The following is an 11083-nucleotide window of genomic DNA, read 5'->3' on the forward strand; positions in this document are numbered from 1 at the left end:
GGAGGCAAAAGGGTATAAATTTACCTTGAGACCGGACGCATTCATTTATGTTTATGAAATGAATATTAAAAATGTCCTCTAATCTACCTCGGGCTAAGTATCTTCCTGTATTCTTCAATGCTCACTCACTCACTTGGTCATTGATTGCCCATTTAAACTCATTAAGGTTTAACCTTCTTCAGTCTTCAAAGGTCGACAGTGCCATCACATGCACAATCCTGTGCACTGCAGCCAAATTTACTGTAAAAGTCAATTGCCCTCTGCTGGTTGATTCGAGGTATTACAGCAAATACACTGCTCCATCTAGTGGCCATTGAGTGTTAACTGAACAATACAAAATCCATGTCATGCCTGTGGCTAGAATTTCTGTGTATACAACCTCCTAATTATCCAGTTAAGCAAACAAAACTGCTTAAAAACCATGCAAGAATCCACTTAATAAAAGACTGAATTTTAATAGCGTTTCTGTTATAAATACATGGTTATATTAAACACAGTCGTAAAAGAACCCTCTGTTCCCAGCCTACCGCTTTACAAACAAATATAAATTATTCGCGTTATCACAACAATCATATCAAAGGGAAGAGGGGAGTTTAAAGTCAAGTCTGAGACTAAGAGCCCAGTCAGCAACTGATCCGGGCCGGGCTTGTGGCCCACGTCTGATCCGGGCCTGATGTGGGCCTTATCCGGGCCCGATGTGGCGCCGACTCGGCTGCAGTCTGGGGTGCAGAAGTCTCATTCATCTCAAGTGCAATCAGACCGAACGCGGTCGCTTTTTAACAAGTACAATTACGGACGCTGGATTGCTTAATGCAGTCACCTTGGCCTTGCCAGTAGTGTTTTTGGTATGCTCAACGATAGAGGGTGGACTTCCGTGTTATTGCCCACTTCCTGATTACCACATGATGACGTGTGGAGGGAGGCCAAGATTTGGTTGTAGACTCCAAGCTCTGCATAATATTACAGTGTTTGCTGCATAGTAGTATTAGTAGCTAGGTTGTTCCCTTGTGTGGACTGTTTGAAGGACACTCTTTGACAAAATAAAAAGGTGACATTGAGAACCTGTTTGAGAGTTCGCTGGCATGATTGACAGAACTCCTGAGGGTGGGTCTGTCTATAGAAGCTCAGATTATTGCTTGAAGCCATGTCCTCACGTATGTGCTTAAGAGCACCTTTAAAGGGTAAAGGGACCTTTTGAAGGTCAAAAATCATCTCTTGGTTTTTTTTTTTCACTTCAAGCGGTTCTCTTTAGAGAGAAAACCCGCATAGAAACCTGAATGTGTGCGTGTGTGTTTTGCATTGTGGTTCATTGTAGGCTGCTCTGATGGTGTGTGTGTGTGTGTGTGTTGGGGTAGCCATCATTCAGGCTTTGCGAAGGGAGTATTTGCCCTTCTGTAACTGGGAGATGTAAATTTTGGTTTTGCTGCCGTCGGTGCGCTTGAGCCACACCTCACCCGTGCTGACCGCCGTGATCACCGCCCTGCGGAGGGAAAAGACCAAGAGCAAAGTGTGTGTGTGTGTGTGTGTGTGTGTGTGTGTGTGTGTGTGTGTGTGTGTGTGTGTGTGTGTGTGTGTGGTGTGGGGTGGGGGTGGGGGTGGGGAGGACAGTGGGCACAAAGCAGGACACAGGCATGAGTGCCACCACAGAAACTCCCGGGCCAGCACCGATGCAAAATTCATGAGTCAGACCGCAGCAATGGCGGCCATTGCTGTGCCCTCCGGCAACTACGCTCTGTGGTGCAAACCGGTCAAAGCAGAGGGACAGAGGGAGAGAGAAGAGGGAAAACAGAATGGCAGAGGTACAGAGAGAAATTGCATGAGAGAGAGAGAGAGAGAGAGAGAGAGAAGAGAGAGAGGCAGGGAGGGGAAAGAGAAATGAGAAATGGTGGGATTGAGGGCGAAAGAGAGAGACAGAGACAGAATACTGACTGTGCGGGACTGTCATCATTGACCTCCAGTAGAACGCTGTTGCCTTTGCAGAATTTCTCTCCATCGTAGTACAAAGTCCCCCCCTCACAGCGTACTGAGAGAGGCTGCCGAACTGGATCACAGAGAGAGAGAGAGAGAGAGAAAGAGAGAGAGAAAGAGAAAGAGAGAAAATGATAAACTGTCATGCCTTTCTCTCTAGCTTATTAAAAACTCCTCTCTGACTTTTCAGGTCAAGTCAGAGTGCATCAACATCATCAATAATACGCACACAGAGCTCGATCTAGCGAGCAATAATTGCTAACATTGTGTCATGTCTCAATAAAAGATGCTTTTGCTCCAGGCTTATGCTGACTCTATGCTTTGCAAACTCGGAGTTTGTTTCAGGCGAAGGAGGAAGAGACTTATTATCTACATCATCAACATTATCATCATCATCACTACCACCATCCTCATCATCATCATCATCATGATCCCCCTGATCCCCCTCCCCATCTCCATAGAGACTGTCTAGACAGAGCTGACTGCTTTCAGGTGTGTTTGGCCCTGGGCAGACGGTGGCAGCTGGCTGGAGTTTGACAGGTAAACCCCAGCACAGTGGAGAAACACAAGCAATGAAAAGGAGGAGAATGCAGAGTAGTGCGCGCACACACACACACACACACACACACACACACACACACACACACACACATTACACAGACACACATTACACAGACACACATTACACAGACATACAGATGAGATGCATGTATATTGTATATACATGCCAAGCAGGGGCGCCTGCAGGAATTAATGCTATGGTACCCCCCACATGATGTCCCTGTGGACAATAATTGTCCGTTTCCCCGGTTTTAGCGCCGTGCATCCACATGAAATAATAAAACAGTCTAATGTTCTGACAAGCACACCAATTGCCTACCTTGTTCTTGCCCATCTGGAATAACTCCTTTAGCTTTGCTGACTCTATACTTTCTGTTTTCGTTGTTTAAACTTGTGATATCCATGATGAGTATTGAGTTAGTGAATTAGCTCAACATTGTGTGCTGATAACCATATATAGATAGCCGAGTAAAAGAAAATAACAAATAAATAACTAGTTGCATGTCTGCGTTTACACATTACACACACACAAGGAAAATTTTCTCTCGTTTTTGAGTAGCCTGATGGTACGCACAGTGCGTACGACGTACAACTGCAGGCGCGCCTGATGCCAAGATACATCAGCACAAAATAGAAAAGTGAGTGCAAACAAGCAGGAGCACAAATTGGTGTGAAAGCACATAAGTGCTTATACATGTGTGATGTGTTCCAGCCTACCTTCTGACTTCTTCTTGAGGGGTGTAATAACTGCCTTAGCCTGTAAGACAAACACACACACACACACACACACACACACACACACACACACACAATCATCCCAGACAAGGACCATCTGAGACTAAGTCTATTTGTATAAGGCCTATCTGGAGTCCCAGGTATATGCTCTGATGGGGTTCATTAGGGATTAAAATAAGGTAATTCTTCATACCTTCTTAATGGCTGTCCAGTCCTCAAGGATGTCAATGTCCCGTAACATGTAGACTATGTAAGGTCCTGATGGAGAAAGGGTAGATCTGTTATTATCACCCAGTGTTAAGTGCAGCTCTGTTGCTACATTATCACCCAGTGTTAACAGCAGCTCTGTTACTACATTATCACCCAGTGTTAAGTGCAGCTCTGTTACTACGTTATCACCCAGTGTTAAGTGCAGCTCTGTTGCTACATTATCACCCAGTGTTAAGTGCAGCTCTGTTGCTACATTATCACCCAGTGTTAAGTGCAGCTCTGTTACTACATTATCACCCAGTGTTAACTGCAGCTCTGTTACTATCAGAGTGTTAACTGTAGCTCTGTTGCTACATTTTCAGACAATGCTAAGTGTAGGTCTGTTACTACATTGTCATGTTGACTGTTGCATTATGCATAAGGAGGATGAGATTTCATACATGACAGGTCGACGTGAAAACATGAGGTAAGTGTAATTGATTGTGTAATTGTAGTGCAAGTCATAAATGCGTGTTCATGTTCCGACAATCTCTCTCCTAGCAGCGATGAAGCCTTCAGGATGTACTAGCCTACCACTAAATCACGTTTCATGTTGGGGACGGTGGTAGTGTAGTGGTTAAGGAGCTGGGCTAGCGTGCAGTAGCCTGAAAGTTCAATTCCCGGCTTCCACCGTTGTGCCCTTGAGCAAGGGACTTAACCCCAAGTTGCTCCGGGGACAATGTAATCCCTTGTAATATAGCTGACATATGTAAGTCACTTTGGTCAAGAAGTGTCTGCTAAATGTAATGACTGTAAACTTTCCTGGCAGCTCGACTGTTGTGTGTATTTCTGTCTAACACATGTCTGTGTCAACAGCAGCAGTTACGACACCCCTAAAGAAGCTTTGGACTTGTTTACGTCCAGTTCAGACATTCAATTTTTCACTCGGCTCTACAATTAACCTCCGTAAAACCAAGACGGAGTTTTAATTAGACTCCTTCACATTGTTAATTAGCCTTCAGACTGACGTTGTCTTCTCATTGCTTTGCGCTCAAACAGTTGGCGTGTATTTTGTGGGGATCCTATCCAGAGGTGAAGGGAGTTATTTCACCCACACAAAGCCACTGCTTAATTCCCTCTCAGTGTGTTCCTGACAGATCCATTGTCTGACCTTCTCCTCTCCGACAGCCTCGAAGCGTTCGCGAGAGCCTCCGACAGAGTGGCCTGCCGTTTTGTGATTGTTCAGGTTCTTCTGCTTCTGGACTGGCATTTGTTATCGAGTCAGAAACGGCCCGTGCACAATCCATCTATCTGTGAAAAACTGCTTGCACTGGAAATGGTGTGTGTGTTTGTATGTGGCGCTTCTCAGTTAGGAGAAGTAACACAGCCAGGGCGACATGGAAGAGAGTGAGAGAGAGAGAGAGAGGGAGGGAGGGAGGAGAGGGAGGAGAGAGAGAGAGAGGGAGGGAGTTGTAGGTACCCGAAACTAGAACAGCTTTCTTCTTTCGCTCTGGCCGCAGGATGTGATTCTTCCTCTTGCACTTTTTGGCTCTCACTTCATCACTCCACCACTCTGACGGGGAGAATGAGGGAGGAGACCAGAGAGAGAGAGAGGGAGAAAGAGTGTAAGCAAAAGAGGGAGAATGAGAGCAAAAGGGGGAGAGAGAAAGAGAGAGAGCATGTTATATTAACCTTACTTCTAATAAATGATCAAATAAATTAGCCCCTTGCAGTAGCTCAATATCATGCAGGAGCAAAGGTAATGACTACTATAAATCTAAGGCTGTCTGGGAGATAAAAAGCTTGCATAAGTGTGTGTGTGTGTGTGTGTGTGTGTGTGTGTGTGTGTGTGTGTGCGTGTGCGTGTGCGTTTGTGTGTGTACCTGAGGTGATGTCTATACTCTGCTTATCCTCCTCTAGTCTGCGGATCTTGTCCAGCAGTTCTGTCTTCATGGTGTCGTACAGCATCGCCCGCTCACTCTGTCCAGAGACACATCCATCCATCAAATGAGAAAGAACAGTTTGAACATATCTTTGTCTATGCACATACGTGTTTTGTTCCACCTTTCCATTGTGTGTGTGTGTGTGTGTGTATGTGTATGTGTATGTGTATGTGTATGTGTATGTGTATGTGTATGTGTGTGTATGTGTATGTGTATGTGTATGTGTGTATATGTATATGTGTGTGTGTGTGTGTGTGTTTGTGTCTGTCTGTCTGTTTGTGTATGTGTGTGTGTGTGTGTGTGTGTGTGTGTGTGTTGGATTCTGCTGTTTGCATTATATTAAATTACTGAACTGTCCTGTTCTGTCACATGCTTGTGAGTGATTAGGAGAGATTTAACACCGACTGAGTAACTGTCAGATTGAGTCATGGTCAGGTGAGGTGTTGAGGTGTGTCCGGCAGCTGAGTGTTACCTCCAGGTGTTGCCTCGCACCCTGAAGCTCACATTCATGTTTGTGCTTGATAACCTGCAGGCACAGCTCCTTGTATATACCTAGACAGAGGAGCAGGAAGAAGGGATTGAGTAGCGGAAGAAAAAACAGGAAGAGAAGAAGAGAGAGAGAGAGAGAGAGAGAGAGAGAGAGAGAGAGATGGTTGGGGTAAGTGACTTATTAAGAGCAGTTCACAAGCTCAATTTTCCAAAGATGGAATACCTGCAAGGTAAATATTCTACAGGGTATAATGGCACAATTCAGCAATTCAGCTCATGAGATATAACACTTGTGTGCAGTTCCATTACCGGCCACTTGGGTGCGCATCTGCATGTTCTGCTGCAGGACGGCCAGTGGCTCCCGGTACTCCCCGGCCTTTTCCGACAGCACCTCGTCTAGCTTCACCTTCACCTGGTTCACGCGCTCGCGGAACAGCCTGGGGGCGAACAGAGCAGAGAGGTTCATTTTAGCCTCTCAAAGGCAACACACCTGGGAAACACCCGAGGTGAGCTTGTGTGATGCCGCAGGGCACAGGTGAGCAGAGGCCTCCCACACGTAACTATGGACCCTGGTTGCCTCAGACACACAGGGCCTACACAACCATAATTCAGATGTGAGGTTCAGGTGTTGGCTCAGAATCAATCATTTGCATAGCCTGCAACTATCCAAGTCCAGTTGTTTTTCTATCTGGTATCTGGGTGCTATAACCTTTGGAAGGACAAGCATTTCATTTTTATACACACACACATGTGCAGTGTTTTACTGTACAGATTCATCAGGTATAAAAGTCCTATGATAGCAAGTATAACAGGCACTTTATAACTACAAGAATATGCACTCCAGGAGGTGATAAGATTACTTTCTATCCAAATTTTTTTTCCCCGTCCCCTTAAGATTGCCCCCATCATCTCACTTCCAGAGTGTCGTCTGTTCAGCAGCCACCACCCCCCCACCCCCTTGCTGGCACTGCAGTCTAGTGGAGCTGCAGGTCTGTCTTGGGCTTGGGCTTGGGCTTGCCTGGCTGCAGGATTAGCCTGGGGCTAGAGTGATTACGCTGGCCATCTGCCTCCCATCTATCCGTCCCCGCACTAGTCTCTTCCGGGGCTTCGTCTAGCTACACGGGCGGATGCCTCCGTGCTCAAGAGCTTCTTCTTTTAGATCTATCTGGATCTACTATCTGGAACAGACTGAGGTGGGTTCGTTGTTTCACCCCCCTGCTGTCAAGAATTGGATTCTACCAGCGGTCCATCTCACTGTCAAAGCGGACACCTGCGGTCCAAGTCACTGGCTCTCAGATGCCTGTAATTAAGTTGCTGAATGCTTAGTGAATCTGTTTATTTTGCTATAAAGTACTACTTGACCCCCCAAAAAATTCCTTTTGCCATTTTTTCCCCATTGAGCCTAATAAGAGCCTAATGGCTAAATAAACAATCTCACAACACAGCCTGTTCAGATTCCGGCTCACTGTGTTCAACTATAATACTGCAGATTAACCTGATTAAGTTTAGTTTCAAAAAGTCTTCGAGGTCAAAATGTCTGTGAAAATCCTCTAAAGAAAGCACCCATTGAATTGTCAGGTCCTATGAAGGCAGAATGAGTTGGTCTAGAAATGCCCTTTCATCTGTTCCTCTCCTCTGAACTCTTATTCAGTAGCTGCTCACTTAGCTAATCAAATCCAAAAAACAAAATGAAGCAAAAGTCTTACTTCTCTTTCAGTTCCAGGAACTGCTTTTCCAGATCTGACATCTCGTCCAGGCACTCTGTTCTTCTTCGTTCGCAATCCTCGTCATCCATCTCTGTATTTCAGACGAGAGAAAATATCACACTGATCTTTTTAACCATTTATCATTATCGCCATCTCTTCTCATTACACACCTAGAGTGGCTTGATAAAAGCTACAAAATTGAGCTATTTGTATCTGATCAAATGTTCACATGATCAAGGTACATATTTATTCACTGACTGGGTTTGGAACTTCCTTGGTAAATTGACAAGCTAGGTTTATGTGACTCCCATATGACCATATTTTGCAGCAAAATTCAACAATATGTTTTTAACCATTTTTGAGGGCACAGTATACACTTGTAGACTCATCTCGATCTGTCTATGGACATGACCATTAATAGAAGAAATTAAGACATAAGTGACATATCCTTAACCATTTAAGCATGAATGTTTCCCCACCAATAGGCAATAGATTTGTATCTTTCTTTAACTGAAATGGTAACTTCCAAAAATTAATCCATCAGCCTAAAAATTCAATTTAATCACCTCTCTCACATCTAATTTGTAACATTGATTCCCATTTTAATCCCCAGCAAGATGAATAGAAGCCATAATGGCCTGAAGTAAGTGTCATAAGTCTCTCACTACAACAGATTAACAATATATACCTGTGCTGGCAGTCAGCTGAAGGCAAGAAAGACTTTATCACTGAGCCCACACCAGTGAGACAACATTTTAGGAGCGCAGCGCTCTATAATCTTTGCTTTAGGCCACACATCAGTCACCTGAGCTCTCCTCTTCCTCCTCCTCCTCTGCCTCGCTCTCCTCCGACTCGCTGCCCCTGTCGGTCTCGTGCTCCTCGCCGCTCTCCTCCATGGTCTCCTCGGCCTCGCCTCGCTCCCTCTCGCGCTCCTCGTCCGCCTCGCCGTTGGCCTGCGGCACCTCCGAGTCTCCCTCCGTCTCCATGTCCTCTTCGGGCTCTTTGGCGGCGGGCTGGGCCGGCATCACCGCAAGGACACAAGGGCTTCTCTCCTCTCCTTCCTGGATCAAACTGCTACACCACAAACAACACATCAGTCTTTGTCTGACTCAGGACTGGCCGAAATGACCAAGTTCTCTTTTTTTTTTCAGATCAAAGACATTATGCATAATGTACATTGTGTGCCTTGTTTGTGTGCACTGCATATTGTGTAACTAAGTGATTCGACAAAACAAATGAAATATGCACCAAACTGATGGATGTTATATGCATATTTCCACTGCTAAAACTAATGAACATTAGGACTACATAGGGTTAGCCAATGTGAAAAGGGATGGGCCAGTCCTACTATGCTGTTAATGCGTTACTTTGTCCAAATGCACTCCATTGGGCCTATGTTTCACATAATACTGATTTAATACATTGTCTTCTCTGTGACACTGTAATAAGCCTCTACATGAGAAAACCCCAGGACAAATAAAACTGTATAGGTGAACCTATGGGTTATGGAATAAAGAATAACTAAAAATAAAATAGCCTAACTGTTTGCCTAGGACGCTGGTCTAATAACTAAAACCTGTCTTATTGGACTTCCCGTTTTTAACGGATCATTGCTAAGTTACCAAAATGAGCAAAATACATTTCACACAGGTGTCAAAACCAGTGTGATGTTACAGTCGTGAAATAGTCGTGAGCCGACAACTGAAATGTAGGCTATGCAATACTATGGCCTCCCTGTTTACGACGCTGTAAGATTGCTGCGCTAGAAGTTGTTGATGCATGTTGACTTGAGTTACTGTATCAGTGACACTGACAGTAGCCTAATGTATGGTAGAAGTTTGAAAACAAGCTGTGGTACAGTAGCCTATAACCGACGGAGCAGCGAGGCTGCTTGGTGGCTGTATTGGAAATGTACAGCCTGCCCCTACAGATAAAAGGCGACTAGCTTGCTAAGCACGAAACAGTGTCCTGTGTAGAGTTGCCGGAGAATAGGCCGCCCTTCCAAAATGACCGCGGAGCTGACCGTATGTTACAGAGTATCCTCTTCTTAATCAACTGTAACCGGTGAAAAGTAAGAAGTTACAAATTCAGCACAAATGTAGCGTACTAAGTGGAAGACGACTGTTAACATAACGTTATCATACATCGTTTACGTTACTTGCATGAATTAGGCTACCCTACTGTATAGACTGTAGAAAACATTTAAGACAGAAATATATCAATCAAGTTATTATACTCTTTAGGCTAGTACCCTAAAGAGCGTGTAGGCTAAACTACATTGTATTTTGACTACATTGTTATCATACAGTAGGCGATAATGTATCGAGTGTCCCATCGAGTGTCCTGATGTAGACAAGAGGTTTGCAGCGCGAAACATTATGTGCATCTCATTTTCAATTCAAACAAAATCTGAATGGTAGTTTAAGTATTCAAAACATAACATTTTAAAACACAATCGTACCTTATTACAATTAATGTTCAGCAATTTTCAGAATCTTTCTAATCTGTCAACACATCGTACGGTACAACTCGTACTTCCTCGGTACCTCTATGCCGTCTACTTCATCGGATTCAACTAGTAGCCAATCAACATTGAACTCACTTCTCCACATGGCCAATCGGCAGAGAGCAGGTTCATCCATCGCTGCAATATCAAGTCCATCGCTTGTCCTCGGTCTACCTGCAACATTTTAAATATATAGGCCTACATCAAAGATTACTCGGCCCAGGCAGCATATCTTCTTACAAAAGTATCAAACAAATTACTAACACTGGTTTGACGTCTGTATGCCTACATGTTGTAATAGCTTTTATTTCTATATATTTTCCCTCCTAAAACAAAAGGACTCTTATCTTGACAAAAGAGGAAGCGGAACGAATTTCAATCTATAGGCTACTGACAAAATAAGAGTAGGTTTACTAATTTATAGTAGTGTAAACTGCAGTGTAGGCTAGGCCTACTAGGTGCGGCAGGTAGGCTGTAGCCTATAACCTACATTTGCAAACATGCTTTACCTCACATGCATCAGTGCGAACTCATACATGTATAAAAGGCCAATTATAGCTCATAGATAAATTGTGCATTGTGCTATGCACCATTAGATTACATCATCTAATATAGAAAGCATTTGAAACTATTTTTCCAAATCATAATCCAATAAAATTCACTCTGCAACAAAAGTCTTTGACATGTTTTTATTAAAGTTGCATAAAAGTGTAACAAATAGGAGAACAGGACAGTTTAATATTGCTACATTATTCTCATTTGTTTTCAAAAAACACAGCTCTGGAACTTTCTCTAACAACGTCTACATTTTTTTTTCATAGAAGTATTTTGTTTGCATTTGTTTTTTTATTATTTTTATTTTTTAATGAAATCCACTTGTTTCTGGAGTTCTTTTACAGTAAAAAAAGAAAAGGAATCAACAGCACTAGCTCGTACACAGTAAAAATCCAACGATTCCATTAAATGTTAATATTTGCACCTAAGAA

At 43.7% G+C, this 11083-nt stretch overlaps 1 protein-coding gene across 2 annotated transcripts; it reads right to left on the reverse strand.

The window, feature by feature from the left end:
* Window positions 1-439: 439 nt before the first annotated feature.
* brms1 (BRMS1 transcriptional repressor and anoikis regulator) lies at window positions 440-10237 on the reverse strand. Of its 2 annotated transcripts, none has more exons than XM_048237009.1 (11): window positions 10053-10237; window positions 8397-8662; window positions 7592-7682; window positions 6195-6322; window positions 5869-5948; window positions 5337-5433; window positions 4934-5026; window positions 3458-3522; window positions 3247-3286; window positions 1930-2041; window positions 440-1480 (listed from the first exon to the last, which is right to left on the reverse strand). In XM_048237009.1, the coding sequence occupies exons 2-11, from the start codon at window positions 8614-8616 to the stop codon at window positions 1363-1365; spliced, it is 1044 nt and encodes a 347-aa protein (XP_048092966.1). In that variant the 5' UTR covers window positions 8617-8662; window positions 10053-10237; the 3' UTR covers window positions 440-1362. The 2 variants fall into 2 exon arrangements, with proteins under 2 accessions (XP_048092966.1, XP_048092965.1); XM_048237008.1 differs by having other exon boundaries at window positions 8397-8665; window positions 10053-10235.
* Between the last annotated feature and the right edge of the window lie 846 nt (window positions 10238-11083).

Source organism: Alosa alosa, chromosome 24 (genome assembly GCF_017589495.1).
Source record: "Alosa alosa isolate M-15738 ecotype Scorff River chromosome 24, AALO_Geno_1.1, whole genome shotgun sequence".
Taxonomy (NCBI): Eukaryota; Metazoa; Chordata; class Actinopteri; order Clupeiformes; family Clupeidae; genus Alosa; species Alosa alosa.